The sequence below is a fragment of the Adiantum capillus-veneris genome, chromosome 4 (genome assembly GCF_014529385.1).
Source record: "Adiantum capillus-veneris isolate H3 chromosome 4, ASM1452938v2, whole genome shotgun sequence".
NCBI lineage: Eukaryota > Viridiplantae > Streptophyta > Polypodiopsida > Polypodiales > Pteridaceae > Adiantum > Adiantum capillus-veneris.
Window position 1 is genome coordinate 124835833 of NC_140934.1, and position 17228 is coordinate 124853060.

General features: G+C 45.8%; 1 protein-coding gene across 5 annotated transcripts in view; it reads right to left on the reverse strand.

Moving 5' to 3' along the window:
- The window catches only part of GCN2 (protein kinase family protein), a 253789-nt gene that overhangs the window by 100727 nt on the left and 135834 nt on the right, over positions 1–17228 (reverse strand). For all 5 annotated transcript variants that reach the window (XR_015187920.1, XR_015187919.1, XM_086511103.1 and 2 more), the window contains exons 14-17: positions 8693–8880; positions 8444–8592; positions 8069–8315; positions 6755–7001 (exon numbers count right to left, since the gene is read on the reverse strand). Coding sequence is in view for 3 of the 5 variants with exons in the window: in XM_086511103.1 (XP_086367229.1) it covers positions 6755–7001; positions 8069–8315; positions 8444–8592; positions 8693–8880 (831 nt within the window). In the remaining 2 variants the exon portion in view is untranslated. The remainder of the gene's footprint in view (positions 1–6754; positions 7002–8068; positions 8316–8443; positions 8593–8692; positions 8881–17228) is intronic.

The following is a 17228-nucleotide window of genomic DNA, read 5'->3' on the forward strand; positions in this document are numbered from 1 at the left end:
GCTGACGTGGTACTTGTACAGATGTTCGTGATTTAGGCTGGCAACTTTTGGGCATTGCTTTTGGAACACATGCTTTTGAGTTTGAAGGCTTTTCATGTAAAACTGCTTTTGGGACCTAGGGCCTTTAAATATGAGGCCATGGACTCATTCTGTGGCATGCTTCTTGGGGAAGGTGCAGAGTCTGGAGTACCGGCTTGTACTGTGTTGATGCAATATAAAGAAATACCGAAAGGGACGACAAGGTTTGGGGCCAATACTCTCTGGAGGGGAATTCCGCCACTCCGTGTCGCATGTTGTCTCTCTCTCTCTCTCTTAGTTCAGTTTTTATTGAAGTGCTTAAAGTATGTTCAATCTGTTCTTTTCTATTGGCACGTGGTGCCCGTCTCGCAGCTGGGCATGCTCAACCTTGGGAGGCTACGGATGTGCTGTGGATCGACATCTCCTACGAGGAGAGGCCTTTGCTAAATGGCCCATCTTTCTGTAAATGAAGCACTAATTCGGGAGACCGGAATACTCCACACTCTGTCTGATCCAACCCCCACTCACATGAGGCAGCAATATCACCTTCTGGAGGGAGTGTGTGTCTCGAACAAGAACCCACACAGTAGGTAAACCTGCAGCCTTGGCCACAACAGAAGCTGCAGTGCGCAGAGACTCCAAAACTATCCCGAACATGGAACCAATCCTGAGGAGGAGAGGGAGGTACTCTCTCCTCAAGCCTGAGAAGTAGACCGAAATAGGCAAGTCAGCCTCCTCCTCAAGCACATCTATAGTAAGGTCAAAACCATGATGCCATCGTCTAAATTAAGCTCGAGCTGCTGGAATGCCGAGTGGACTCATCGATATCACCTTGGCCGTCATCTCCGGAGATTCAAACTTTATCTTGAAGTACGCTCTGCCGAGGATTTGGACATCGGTGATCTTGCCCATATCAAAGAGGAGGTGGGTCTGAAGTACATCCCGAACCTCGCCCCAACTGGGCTGAGTGCCAATGATCTTGCAGATAACCGAAGTGGCTTTCAAGCATTTCACTTCGGCCATCAAGCTCTCTCTCTCTTCTGGCGAAAGAGCAAGTCGAAGAGTCGGCTCCGTAGTGTCGAGCGAGGGGGCTTTTGTAGAGTCCCTCTGAGGTGGAGTAGAAGCCGCCATTCTGTGTCTGCTGCTAAATCGAGGAGGGCGTTGGCGTCGAGGCGCTTACAAGGAGGCTGAATTAACAGCCTATCTGCAAGCTGAGAAGCGTGACATGAAAGGGAGGGGGGGGGGGGGGGGGGGGGGGGGATGGGATGGGGCGGGGGAAGAGGAACGCGCGAGGCAGAGGTGGGCGGGCCGACAAGGCTCCACTGGGTGGGAGGACAAGGGTGCAAGGGGCGTAGAGGGGACTGCGCCCAAGGCGGGTAGCAGCAGTGCGCAAGGGCACGCGGGGGGGGGGGGGGAGAGACGAGAAGGATGGAACGTTCAGCGATGGCAGGGGCAGCGTACGGTAGCAACAAGAAAATTCAAAACCCTCAGGTATTTCTTAAGATTGCTTGAGCTCAATACAACGCCAGTACTCCATCCTCTGCACCTCACGCAGAGCATGCCAGAGAACGAGCCCATTGCTCATAATTAAAGGCCCTTAGCCTATGAAAGGCAGTTTACATGAAAAGCTATAAACTCAAAAGCATCTGGTCCAAAAGCAGATGCAAAAGTTGCCAACGCAAAGCAAAAATCCGTACAGCTCTGCCACGTCAGCAGTCAACGTAAAATGCGAAAATCCATACAGGTCTGCCACGTCAACATGTCAACGTAAAATTCCGGACTCCATACTGCTGCCACGTCATCAACTCGCCGCGCAACTGAGTGTGTGTGTATGGGCTTGCTTTATTTTAATGTCTTTGGGTCACTTGGGCCCCATTGGACGGGGTCCCATAAGTTGGTGGGAACTTCTCTTTAAAAATAGGCCACTCACCAAGACCTTGCAAGTAGGTAAAACTCCTTCTGCTGCTTCGGCTTTGCATTTTCTTCTTAGGGTTTAGGCCCCTCGGCCAAGATCTCACAGTTGGCTCCGTTCTTCAGTGACTTGACACTCCAGCAGTTTGTGACAGTAGCTATCAAGGACTCGCCACCTTTTAGAAACGTGCATGATGTGTGCAATTTCTTCGGGCTATGTTCTTACTACAGAAGGTTTATTTTCATATTTTCAAAATTTACAGCACCTTTGGATAATTTGACCAAGGAAGGTGTTCCTTTTTCTTGGAAACAAACACATATCACAGCTCTTTAACGTCTGAAACAAAAGCTTATGACTAGACTTGTAATCTGCAAAAACCTTTTCAGGTGCACTATGATGCGTGTGGTAGCAGTTTAGGAACAGATTGCAACACGGTGTCATGCGATAGCCTATGAGACCAGATTATTCTTTAAGCTAAGATTTACGAGAAGGAACTTCTTACAGTATATCATGCATTAAAACATTACCTTCTTGGAGTTGATTTCACAATTCTTGTCACAATCGAAGTACATCACAGTTCAGTAAAAGCAAGCTCTTTTTTTCCATGTAAAGAAGATGATTAAAACATGTCACAACGTGATGACGTGGCATGCTTAAACGGACAAAGGGCTATTGATAAAGTTGTTCAAACTTCTAGGTACCCTGCCGACGTTGCCCCAAAGGGACACTAAAGAGAATTTAAATGAAGGTGGTGGACTGCTATACGAATTTCCGAGATTCGAGTTGCTGAAGTGGCTGACTATACGGATTTCCGTAAAACGCACTGAGTTGCTGATGTGGCAGTCCGTACGATTTTTCGTAATTTGCGCTTGCATCAACTTTTGGGAGGCCATGTGCTTTTGAGTGTGAAGCTTTTGTGCAACTGCTTTTCCATGGCCAAGGGCCTTTAAATAAGACCCCCTAGGCTCTCTTTGTGCTGATGAGCTGGTAAGCAAAGGAGACCCATGGGCACCTGTACTTGCTCAATTATTAATAAAAAAAGAAATACCGAAAGGGGCACCAGTCTTTGGGGCGAATCTCCGTGGGCACGGAACTACACCGCGCCGTGTCGACTCAATTGAACTGTGAATTAAATTTGTGGAGTGTTTAAAGCAAAACTCTCTCTCATGTCCCGACAGGGTTGCAGATTTGGGGTGTCCAAGTTTGTTACAGTAATAACAAAGCTCAGTCGACTTCTCTTCCACCGAGAAATCCGATCCCTTTTCTTGCGACCCACATGGATTCATGCAAGAATCAGACGACGACTCCTGCCTCCTCGGGAGCAGGAGGCAATACGGAGAATTTGGGTGGATTAGCAGATCACGACTACGGACCACCTCGGTCTACACAGTATCAGCTTATGCAGATGCAACGTCATTTTTGACCCGGCACCCGATTGACGAGGTGCATACACATTGGGCCCTCAAGGACTCCTACCCCAAGGATGTTTACTGAAGAAGAACTTAACGACGTCATCGAAAAACGAATCAATCAACTTCTAGGAACGAAGAAGCCATTGAGGAAACAATTGAAGAAGAGCAACAAGGGAACTGACTACCCCAATTACTTGGGCCGTCAATCCTCTTTTGCAAATGCATGAAAACAGAAGAAGCATATACGTTTCAAAGGACTGACTACCCCAATTACTTGGGCCGTCAATCCTCTTTTGCAAATGCATGAAAACAGAAGAAGCATATACGTTTCAAAGGACTACCCAGTTCTTCTTCTTCTGACAGTTCGGATAGCTCTTCCTCTTCCGATTCGAGCGAAGAGGATAGAAAGGGCAAGAAGCGACGCAAGAATCGATTTTTTGGAAAGAACAAGGAGGCAAAGAAGAGCAAATCCCGACCGGACAGTTCCACTGAGGATTCATGCTCCTCTGATAGTTCGGACTTCGAAGCATAGCCTGATTATCATTGCCAAAAAGAGTGTTTTTTTCTTACAAGAGATGCATTTATTGGGACACATTGTCTCAGTAGAAGGAGTACAGATGGACCCGGCCAAAAACGAGACTATCTGCGATTGGCTTGACCTAAAGAATGTTCACGAAGTTCGAAGCTTTTTGGACTTGTACTCTTATTATCGGCTGTTCATTCGGAAGTTTGCAGAGATAGCTTCACCTTTGCATTGACTAACTTAAAAAGGAGTCTTTTACAAGGGGACCGACTAAGGTGTCTGCTTTTTAGACGCTTAAAGAAAAATTAACTACCGGACCAGTGTTGGCTTTGCCAGTCTTGCACAAGCCATTCGAAGTTTATTGTGATGCTTGTGGTCGCAGTTTGGTAGCAATTTTGATGCAAAAAGGCCATGTGATTGCTTACGAAAGCAGGATGTTTTCACAGCCAAAAATGGTAGCATAGATATATGAGAAAGAGCTATTGGCAGTGATCCAGGCTCTTACACAGTGGCAACACTATTTACTCAAAGCCGATTTCACAATCTTTATAGATCATCAGAGTCTATGCTACTTCTTGTCACAAAAGCAGCTTTCGGAAAAGTAGATGCGATGGGCTAACATCTTGTCACAGTTTCACTTCCAGATTGTCCATGCTCAGGGACAAAAAAATTCAGTGGCAGATGCATTGTCTCAGAAGCCCTTAGTCCTGGCTATTTCCCCCATTCATCACAGAAGCTTCAAGGATATGGCTGACCAGTACGCCACAAAGCCCGACTTTGCAGACATTTTTACTCGGATACAGAATGGGGAGACAATTTCAGGTTATTCCATAGGGGATGGCTATTTGATACGAAAAACGATGTTGTGTGTTATACAGCCTTTGAGGGAAAAGGTCTTGACAGAGTGCCATTGTCCACCTTTTACAGATCCCCGCGGCATAGATACCACCTAGAAGGGTGTGGAGTGTTACTTCTATTGGCTGAGACTCAAAAAGGATGTGGACGACTTTGTTCGCAGTTGTTTAGTATGCCAAAAGGTCAAGTTTGACAGGCATAAGGGATAGGGACTACTACAGCCTTTACCCATTCCCACCATCCCTAGGAAAGCACGTGGATGTTCCGTATACATGGAGCATTGGATGTCTTGAATAAATGTAGATCACCCTTCAGCATAGCGACAAAACTCACATCCTTGGTGTCAAGCTTAAAGGGGAGTCTGTCCCTATTGAATCTGCTTCGGCTATCACTTCTATAAAGAATCATCTCTCTGAGTACTTATTTTTTGCACGTGATATTCCAGATATTTGTCAAGCAAATCTATCTATGTTAGATAAAGAAAAGTCATCATTTTTGGGAGAGTTTAGTGAGTCTTTTTCTGATTCATTACCACCTCCGTTGTCGCCGGAGAGGCCCAAGGATCATGCGATAGATTTGGTGCTAGGCTGTAGCCCACCAAGTAGGCCTCCCTACAGCGTTAGTGCGGCTTACCAGAAAGAGATTATGGACCAAGTAGAGGAGCTGTTAGAAAAAGGGCTGATTCAACCTAGTTCTTCACCCTTTTCGTCCCTAGTGCTTCTACTGCACAAGAAGGATGGCTCTTGGCACGTGTATTGACTACCATGCGTTGAATAAGAATACCATCAAGAACACGTTTCCTATTCCAAGGATTGATGATATTTATCAGGAGAAGATAAAATCTCTTCAGATGGCACACTTGTTCATGTACAATGTGTTCAAGTATCATGGTATGCCACAATCTATTGTCATGATCGTGAGCATCCTATGACGAGCCTTTTTTGAAGAGGCTTGTTTAAAAACATGGGACCTACGCTCAAGTTTTCCTCCTCATTTCATCCACGAACTGATGGACAGTCAGAAGAGGCTAATTCTAATGTCTTAGATCTGCTGAAATAGTTTCTACCTATGCTTAAGTACGCGTACAACAATACGGTGCATTCATCAACAGACAATACACCTTTTGAGATTGTTATTGTTCAAGGTGGCAAAAAGGTTACTCCCATTTTGCACACAAAGGACAAGATTTTTGAGGCACATCGATATGTAGAGAACATAGATGAAATAAAAAAGAAGATCAAGCTTGCCTTGGAGAAAACTCGGGCAAAGCAGCAAAGGGTTGCTGATCGTCACCGACGTAAATGGTTGTTTTCACTTGGTGATTAGGTACTCTTACAAATTGAAAAGGAAAGGTTAAAGAAGATGAAGGGCAAGAAAAGGTTATTTTCTCACAAAGTGATGACGTGGCATGGCCGACTAGACGCACTCCGGACAGCGGGAGGTCCAACCTCTAGTGAAAGATGCAGATAAACTCTTACCAATGTTTGTTTTGTTATGTAGGAGAAGTTTGTCTCTTCGAACATCTCCTATTTCTATGGTTGTTGTGCTCGTTTGGTGCTCTAAAAGTGAGTGGTAGTGTAGATTGACGTGTTTTTGGGCCATGTTAGAGCTATTTTGGAATTGTAGGCTAAAATTTGAGAGAAGGGTCATGATTTTGTTTGTGGACCGTCTCCCCATCACCATGTCTAAACATTTTGACGAGTCTCAATCACCTGAAAATACCCCTTTCCTCCACTCTCCTCAAAATATCCCAATGCAACTGGACTACTGCCAATGAATACTTGCACATCTCTCTGTTTGAAGGCTTTATTGCCTTTGCCCCTTGCTTGCACACATGCCTTCCTATGCTCAGTTGGGTCAATGAATCACCGGGATTCCTCTCCAATAAGCCAGTGACCTGTGATTGGGCCACCTTGCATATATAAATTTTAAGCATCTACGTTCAGCTATTTTAAAGTTTTAAGATCCATATAGCCATACTAAAATATATTCCACTAATGGTCCAGCAGAAATCAATTGAACCAAAGAACAGACCTGCACATTTGGTCTACCAAACTCAAGGTGCTGGTGCTGAATCCTTGTCCTCCGTGCGAAGCAAAAATGTCTTTTGCAGTCCTAAGAATTTGATCTTGAAAAAAGCTCCTTTCAATAGAGAAATGACTTAACTGCTCTCCTTCAAGCTTTTGAGCAATCAAAGCAATCCTGTCTTCATCAAATAATGCAGAGATAATTCGATCTAGAACATAGAAATTTTCTGCCCTTTGAATCGTTCGCAGCACATCTACAGTAAAATCCAGGAAAAAGAAATTAATGCTTCCAATTCGGTTATATCAAACACATTTGAACAGGAGCTCCAAAAATGTTCTCGCTTTCTGCAAAATGTACCATGCACTTCACTAATTTTATCTCAAATTAACCAATAAGCCTTCAAATAAGAATCTATGTTTCGAAAATATATGATTCTCTTTTGAGCAACTATGCAGCTGAGAATGATAGTGGTTCCAGTTCAACAACAATGCTGAAAGTTATCTGATTCAGTATCTAGAAAATAAGGGCCCAACTAGAATGCTACAGACAGATCTTTTTACTAGCTCAGAGATTCACTACTATTTCTTTAAACAAATGCAAAAGTGATTTTTAGATTTTTCTGATTCAGAAGCAACTGCTTTACCAATATTTGATAGACTTGACCTTGCATTTGTTATTCTTCCGTGAAAAGAACATTATTTGTTACAAAATGATGACATGGCAGTACTGCCCGGACAAAGGAGCGATGATGTGGCAGCAAGCTGTACGGGCAGGCCCAGAATTTGCGCTGACAGGCTGACGTGGCATTGTGAACCGACAGCAGCTGACGTGGCAAACTGTACGAAATTCCATAATTTGTGCTCACTGCCTTTGATGGCAGATTCAGATGCTTTTGGGAAAAATTGCTTTCGAGTTTAACCGCTTTTGGGGCTCTGCTTTTGAAGCATGCCTTGTAAGAACAAATAGACCCTAGGGGCCTCAATCTGCAGAGCATCTGGACGCAGAGTCTGTGAACAAAGGTCCCTCGGGTGTTGTACTTCGCTCAAGCATTAATATAAACATAAATACCGAAAGGGGAGATTTTGGGGCCAATACCTCTGGGCACGGAACTACGTCGGGCCGTGTCGACTCAAATTTTAAGTTCTGAAGTATTTAAGTGATTCTCTCGTGTGTCGTGCCAGATTTCCGACTTGGGGTGCCCAAGTCTATAACAGCATTTATAAGGAAGAAGCTGTTATTTTGAACACAATCTTAGGTACTAAAGTACTAAAGTAATAAACAAAGATGGAATAAACAAATAGGGAGAACAAATAAGACTACCATCAAGTGCTTCATCTTCCATGCGCGGTGGCAAATGATTTCGCAAGACATTCATTGCAGAGGGACGATCAGTTGGATTTGCTGACATAAGGCTTTGTACTATTGCTGCTTGTTGAGGGTTTTCATGTTCCCACAACAATGGTATACCTTTACTTTTAAGCTCGTTGAGAACTACAAATCGCTCCATGGCAGTCGTAAAAGGATGCCAAAGTTCAAACAAAATTACGCCAAGACTATACATATCTGCCTGCCAAATCTTAAAAACAAGTGTAAGCTGCAGTACTTTGTCTATGTGAAGGCAAAATAAGACAAGCCACAACAAATGCCGTAAGCTACAGTGCTTTGTCAAAGATAAGAATTTAGCCAAAACATCACCTTCTCATCTATTAGTGGCCATCCTTGTCCAACTTCTGGGGCAGTATAAAAGTAGGTACCAACTTGACCAGTTCCATCTAAAGAGCTCCCATGCACATCCGAAGAAAGAAAAGCTTCCCGATCAGGTTGCTCCAAACTTGTGAACTTTGCTGTTTCAGATTAGACCCAACATACAATAATTACAGTCAGCACCATTGGTAAATGTTACAAAAGAGCTAGGCTTACTGATGTAGCCTTAAGCTGACATACCAAGCCCAAAATCTCCTATTTTAATGTCATTACGAACATCGAAAAAGATATTGTTGGGTGTGAGGTCACGGTGGATTATTCCTTGTCCATGGATATGTGCCAGACCCTCCACTATCTGGCGAAAGATTCTCCAAACAGTTGCTTCATCCAACGCTTCTGCATTGGAATCAAGAACTTCTCTCAATGTTCTGCACGCATGAACCAAAATGAGAATCCAAACATACGGTGATTTGACATAATAGGGCATTTTAATTTAAGGGTAGAGGGCCGAGGCATGGGATGTTCTCCAGCATCAGAATACTGGTGTGACAGAAATGGAATTCTGAATTCAGTCATACATTTTTACTGCCTAGCCAATACATAATGAAAAATACAGTTTATTTGTCAGAAGCACCTTTGTTTGAGGTTTCTCTTTGAGCAAATCAACACATGTGTAACTACTAAGTCGTTACTTAAAAAACTTCAGAAACTAAGCTGCTGTAAATTCATTAAATGATGCATTTCAGATTGCCTCCTTCCTCTTATCTTTTCAGACAATCCATAGCCATTTCAAAGTGGAAAGTAGGCGTTCGCCTTTTTTGGTTGGAGAGCAATTTGAATGATACCACCTTCGTGCCAATAGTCTCCATCTTTAGAGAGTACATAAATCATCAGGAATAATTTCAGATTGCCTCCTTCCTCTTATATTTGCAGTTCAGACAAGCCATAGCCATTTCAAAGTGGAAAATAGGCATTCGCCTTTTTTGGTTGGAGAATGATACCACCTTCGTGCCAATAGTCTCCATCTTTAGAGAGTACATCAATCATCAGGAATAATTTTTCTGCGCGGGTAGTTGATGTCTGCTTGAGTAAGGAACACCTTAAATTTTTCAGATGGAAGATAGATGATAGAAACATCGTGTCTCTGCAAACAAATCAACTGAAGGTATTTGGGCTAAGAAAGGCGAAACGACTGATCAATGAGAGCATCATGAGCACATGGATAACTGAGGTTGCAAATAAAGCCTAGATCGTGAGCGTAAAAAGCGCCGCAGATTGTGCTGCCATGCTGATGTTGGCTGTACAGCAGATTTGGAGCTGCTTTTGGCACCAGATCGGGCACTGCTTTTGGGGTCACAGCAGTTAGGATCAGTAGCTTTTGGGGGCGTCCTGCTATTGGGTCCCCTTTGTACCTATAAATAAGGGCCAGATCCTCTTCCGGTAGTTGAGCTTGGAAGCCTTGCAGAGAGAAGATACCCGCAACAAGTGTACTTTGTGAAACCTCAATCAACAAAGAAATACCGAAAGGGGCGCCAATCTTTGGGGCCACTGCATCTGGAAGCGGAACTCCGCTGCTTCGAGTCGACCTATAGCAGGAAAAGTGTGTCGTGCTCTCTACTGTGGGTGCTGCTCCTCACTCCAACAGAAAGAACATAACACAGCAATGGAACGAGCAACTTAAAGAGATAATAATAGACTCAAAACACCATGGAACTCGACTAACTCATGGAACCAGTACACACTCTCGCAGGCAGCACACTTAGCTCCTGTGTGAGGGGTTACCTAAGACTTGGAGGTTGTCTACTATTGTGCCTATCTTCAAGGCAGGTGATCCTACAAAGCCTGGGAATTACCATACTATTATGGTTGGACACACATTGGCACGGTTGTATGCATCCATTCTGGAGCATCATTTGAGTAATTGGGCAGAGGGTGAGGGTGTATGAGCAAAGGGCCATGCCAGTTTTAGGAGGGGTTTCTCCACTCTTGATCATATTCTGACACTCAGAGCCATCATTGAGGAAGGCATGTCACATGGGAGACGGATTTATTGTAGCTTTGTGGATTTCCGCAAAGCATTTGACATGGTACTGAGAGCTTGACTCATGCGCAGACTGCAGGAGATGGGGGTGCCCATAGTGTTGACTTGGGGGATTATGGCTCTACACAGATCAGTGATGGGAAATGTACGCACCCCGAAGGGGATATCTGATTTAGTTCACTCCACCATTGGGGTGAAACATGGGCAAAACAAGGTTGCCCATTGTCTCCAACTCTATTTGGTATGTATGTTGATGAGGTGTCAGATTACATTGACAGAGAGGGTGATAGAGCTGCCCAACTGGCAGGGAGGTGGATCCCATTGTTGTTATATGATGATGATATTGTGTTTATCCCTGACTCACCAGAGGGTATGCAGCGACAGTTGGATGCATTACACAGGTTTGCAGAGGATAGTGGATTGTTTGTAAACCTTGGTAAAACCAAGATTCTCGTGTTTAACACCTCACTACAGTGGATCAGGAGATCAGCACCGACTTTCACATATGGTCAGGAGATTCTAGAGTATACAGATGCATACACTTACCTTGGGGTTGTCTTCACTACGCTGAGGCATAGTTACCCGGAACGGGAATGGGAGGGTCCATAACGGGACGGGAACGGGGAGGAGGAGGGGGGGCGGAACGGGAACGGGGCCAGAACGGTCCACCTAGAGTAAGTCTTGAATTACCTCCATTTAGCTTAGTCCTAAATAAACTCCTAAACAACCCCAAAACTGCTCCCAAATCTGCCCCCTAACCTGCCCTCAAATTGCACCAAATATGTTCCCCGAACACTCCCAAATCTGCCCCCAAATGCCTACTTTTACCCATTCCCCCCCGCGTTTCGCTGTTCCGCCTCGTTCCCCCCATTCCGGAACACCGCCGGAACACAGTTCTGGTTACACCCCGTTCTGGAACGGTGTTCCGTTTCCATCTCCGTTTCGGGAACGAGACTCGTTCGGAGCGCCGTTTCGGAACGTTTGGGCCGTGTTCCCCCCGTTCCCTGTTACACTGCGCTGAGGTTTTCTTTGGCGAGAGCAGCAGAGACTAGACTGACTAGAGCTTATGCGGCCTGGGGAGGCTTGGAGAGGATGTGTTTGCAGGTTCAATTCCACGAACCTCGGACAAAGTTATGGCTCTTTGATACTTTAGTAGCCTCAGCTATGTTGAATGGGGTGCAGATATGGGGACCTTCTGTAGGCCAAGCCCTTGGTATCTATGATCTCTTCACTGATAAGAGCGAAGGCCTCTGTACCCCACGCTATCTTTCGAGCAGAGCTAGCTGCCCCTCCTATGAAGATAGAGGCGCCTACCAGATCAGTCTCCTCTGTGCACAGCTTGTGGGATACTACTAGAGACAGATATGCTAGATTGTTCCTTGAGTCTTCCAGACAGTTAGCTCTCCAGGGAGACACTTCATGCTGGTATGCACAAATGACATCATGGTTTCAGATGCATGGCTTCACCATGGACAGGCTGCCCCCTTTCCAGTACTCTGTTGAGACACCCTCGATGTCTCTTACACGGGTGGAGATTACTAGACTCATTCATCAGGACCTGATCCAACTGGTTACCAGGAGGACATTGTCACGTTTGTGACTTAACTACATTACAATACTTACTCATTGATGCAGATACATGAAGTGCCATGCCAAGGAGGACCCCTGCGCTTGGATGGTCACACCCCTTCGTCCAAGAGACGTACCTCTTCACCAAAAGCCACACTCCTTCGACGACTGGTCACACCCCTTCGCTCTACGGGTGCAACTCTTCGCCGAAAGGATGTGTCTTTACATCTAAAGTCATGTCTCTTCACCAAGAGATGTGTCTTTTCATTTATGTCTCTTTGTCTCCTATATAAGGAGCCCTTGTATCACACTTTCAATCAATCAATCAAACACAGAGTCTTCTGAGTCTTTCTTTGAGTTGAGTTCAATTTCTTAAGTCTTAATCATGAGTTTAAGTACTTAATAAAGGATTAGTACCTAGAATCCTCACAGTGGTATTAGAGCAAAACTTTTCCTGGGACCCTACGGTTGTGGGCCTCTCACCCTTGACGCTACACTCTACCCCCCCTTCCTAGCGTTGTATGGACTCTGAAGAACGGTGGCCTACGCACACATCTCAACATGAAATAACATAAATTACTTATGTTCTCTTCTCGGAAAAAAAATTACTTATGTTCTCGTATAAAAAAAAACATAATACAATCAACCGGAAGCAGCAACATAGCTGTGTGCATACGTGATTCTCGTGCTGCTACATGGGTAAGAGCGGAAGTGTGTGCCTTTTCAAGTGACAAGGTGTACCTGTGAGTACCCCTTTGTGTGAGCACCCCTTGGCAGACTTCCTACTCCGACGGGCTGAATTATATGCGGGCTGCTTTGCACCCCTTCGCCGATGTCTCTTCGTGAGTTCCCCTCCGCATGATACAGCCAACCCAAGCAGCACCCTTATCAAGTGGCACCCTTGGCGCTGCAAGCCCACGATGGCAGCCTTTCGGCAATTCTTTTCTACGCCAGGCAATAAGAAAACATAGCGTCGTTTTACTGCCAGCCAGCGTTTTGTTTATGCCAGCGCTCAAGTTTATAACATTGGCTACCCTTTAAAATTTTTAAGGGGTTTGGCCGGCCGGCCAAAAAAATTTAAGTGGGCACCCATTGGGTACCAAACATTTAAAAAAACGCAAAAAAACTCAAGGGCCAGCAGCGTAAACAGCGAGTACATAACGGATCATGACCCATAGTAGCTAGCCAAGTCCCAACTGGAAGTCCCGCATGTGTAATCATCCATATACGACGAGCCGCATGTAAATCCCAGATGACGGACCAAAACTGCTGCAGATAGGCATGGGAGAGGCCTGAATGTAACCAGAAACGCATACGAGTGGGCTGCTCTGGTTGTTGTCTCATCAATGCTAACCTTCCAATCCTGACAGTGTACTCAAAGAATGATACAGGTGCACAGATGGGGTCAGAGTGAGGCCAATGCCACTCTCCTGGGTCCCAATAAAGCTGAGATAGGGCACGACCCTCCCACACCCAAAGCCTCCAAAGTGCAGCATCAGCGGAAGCGAAATGGGGGTCAACACGACGACGCTTCCCGCGGGAGCCAACTACTCGTATGGCCTCCCATCGAGCGCCGGGGGAGACAAGGTGCGGAGAGGTGGCATCATATGTCAATCTAGCATGAATCCCCTAAGAGTAGTCAGTATCAACTGTGAACAGCATGGTGTCTAAACGAACTAATAAGAGAGTGCTCTGAGCAAAGAGGCCTTCCCAGCCACAATGGGGAGGCATCTGAACCGTGCCTCGCATGACTGCATCCCACTGTGATGGAACGGCGGAATCAATCTCAAGCAATCTGTCTGTCACCCCGCGACCAATGTCATAATGTTCTGCCACAAAATCTGCATCCAGCATACGTGTCTCATGAAACAACCGCATAGAGGCAGCAGGGCCAGTGTCCCAAGCAGCCCAATCAATGTGAGTCCTCTCTCCAAGCTGACAGGGTGGATTAACCGAAGAATCAAGAACTGCAGCATTCCAAATGAGAGGCTGGCGCTCAATCTCCTCACGACATGAGGGAGGTGAGCGTATGATAGCCCGTCGCATGGAAACCCAAATCTGAAGGAGCGATCGGATGAAGGGTGAGAGGGTGGTGGTGGACAAGGGGGCATCCGTAAAGAGAAAACGATACCCTGTATGCCAAGTATGACCATCTCTAGTGCCAAGTCATGGAGTCACTGTGCAAAGAGCGGCTTGAAGAAGCATCTTCCAAGGTTCTTGGCCGGGAAAAAGACCCCGAACAATAAGCTTGGTAAGAAGGGCGCGGCTCTGTAACTCTGGATCAATAATGCCAAGGCCTCCCTCTGACCTAGGACGAATAATCGTGGACCAGCGAACTCGAGCACGAGTGTCAGTAGTCCCATCTGTGCCACTCCATAAAAAGTTCGGCACTAGTCGGCGGAGCTGAGCTATCACACCAGAATGTAACATCCAACAAGAGGCCGTATACCATACTGTAGCCAGAATGACCTGGTTGGCGACCAATGCACGGCCAACCAACGACAGATGACGTGAAGACCAATGACATAGCTTCCTGCGAATAGACTGTAGTACGGGTGCAAACTGTTGCTGTGAGGAAACATCAAATCCAACCTGAAAGCCCAGATATCTGCATGTCTGACCCGACTGCAGCCATGTGAAACCATCAGCTACCCCCCAAGTAGGTATGTCATCACTGCCAACCAGTAACCCATAGGATTTATGCCAGTTAATGCGTGCACCACTGGCAATGCAAAAAACCTCTAGGGCCTCCCGCATGGCGTCAAGAGCAGCTAGCAAATAGCGCAACATTAGCATAGTGTCATCAGCAAACTCCTAATCGATAAGGTCTGGAGCTGTAAGTACTAGCATGGTCAAGCCACGAAATGCATGACTTTGAGCACGAAGAAAGTCGGACATAGTCTCTCCTACAAACAGATACAGATATGCTGCTAAAGGACATCCCTGACGGACAGATCGAGAAAGCTCAAAACTGCGACTGACACGGCCACCAATAGTAATAGCACTGTTGGCAGTCCTGAAGAGAGCAGAAATGCCTGAGATCCATCTCGAAGGGAAACCCATCCTGGCTAAATCAAAGTCCCACTCAACACGATCGTATGCTTTCTCAAAGTCAAGGATTAAAAAAGCGAGAGGTTCAAAAGATGATCTGGCCCACTCTACTGTCTCATAAAAAGTGAAAATATTATCCAAGATGCATCGATCCATGACAAAGCCTGTCTGAGAAGTATGAATAATATCTGGTAAGAACGGTCGCAAGCGATGGCTGATCAGTAACGCTAATATCTTATAGACCGAAGGGAGTAGGGTAATAGGTCTCCAGTGTCGGAGCTGAGTGGTGTCACCCCCCTTCGGAATAAGAGATATGAGACCTGAGCAAAGATCCGGATGCATATATCCTGATGCAAAGATGTCTTGACAACCGCGAAGCAGTGGTATATGCAATACATCCCAATATGTCAAAAAGAAAGCTCTAGTGAGGCCATCCTCTCCTGGACAGGAGGATGGATCAAGACTTTCTATAGCAGCATGGAGCTCTGCAAGTGTGAAGGGTGCCAACAAGATCTCTGCCATAGTGTCTGTACAACGGTGTTGAGTGTGATGCCAGATCTGCTCACGGACAAGTAAAACCTCAGTAGTGCATACATCAACAGTGAACAATGTCTCAAAATAATCTGCAGACATATCAAGAATAACACCAGGATGCATATGTAGTGTCCCATGAGCATCGCACAAAGTCCGAAGGGTGGTGCCAGGAGGGTGCTCTTTATGCGCAGGGAAGAAGTCTTTATTCATTCGATCAGCTTTAGCTATCCAATGAGATACTGAAGCATGATGAGTGAACTCAGACCTAGCCTCTTGTACGCGACGAATCTCCTCTGTGAGCTCTATCTGTCTAGCAGCGAGATAAGCATCCTGAGGCCACTCCTCAAGCAAGCGCTGAGTGGAACCAAGAGGGATGTGAAGATCAGACTCGCGTACTCTCAACTGACGATGAATAATAGCAGTCTGATCACGGCACTAAATACTAGATTGAGTAATGCAATGAGCAAGAAACTCTCCAGGGGGTCCACAATAAGAAGCATCCGTGGACCATAAGTCGCGAATCTGCTGCTGCAATACTTGAGTGGTGAGAACACTGTCAGGGATGCGGCAGCCTCGTCTCTGTGCAGAGGATCTAGTGAAGGAGATAAACAATGAGATGGATAAATGATCTGAGAGGCTGGTCCCTCTCCATATAGTAGTAAATCCGCCTAGAGCTGCTGACCAAGGGCCAATGTAAAAACGATCAAGTCGCTCTAATAATCTCCCCTGCTGTCTCTGAAACCCCCAAGAGTAATGAAGTGTAGCAGGGTGGTGACCAAAAGAGGGTATGTGCCAGGCGTCAACACCTTGAATAGCTAGAAGAAATCGATCCCAAGCTGGCTGCTCATCGAGAGAAATGGATGATAGAACTGGAGGTGTGATGGCTCGCCAATCAGAGTCGCTCTCAACGTTGTTGAAGTCACCTCCAACAACCCAAGAGTCTACAGCAGGTAGAACAGCAGCCAAGGAGGACCAAAAAGTAGCCCTCTCCCGAGGAGTAGTGGGTGCATAGACTGACATAAAACCAATGATAGATTCCCGAATCCGAATAGAAACATAAACTGCTCTGCCAGCGACAAGGGTGCCATGCTGCTGAACTGAGGCCAAGTAACGTGGCCCCACTGAGATGCATACACCGCAACTCTGTCCATGAAGGCCCATAGCAGGCTCCCAAAAAGTGCGGGCGCCCGAGGGCATGAGATTCCACTACATGAGCGTGTAAATCTCTGCGAAGTAAAAGCTTACGGGAACCTTTTACCCGAGAAGTTTGTAAACCATTAGCATTCCAAGAAACTACATATAAATCCATAGACTACATGAAAGAGTTTGTATAGCATTTGACTAACTGCGCATCTTCTTGGAGGCAGTTGGGCCATCCAAGGGGTGAGCTTCAGGTGGTAGGAAAGCAACCCGCAAGCCCTCTCTAAGATATGGTGTCTCATTGCACCAACTGCGGACCTCAGCTTGTTTACATTGCATTACCGATGCTGCAGCTTTGACACCCCAAATGCGCATAGACATAGGTAGCACCACATCTGAGGATACATGAATGACCATAGGCAATGAATAGCAAGCATAAAC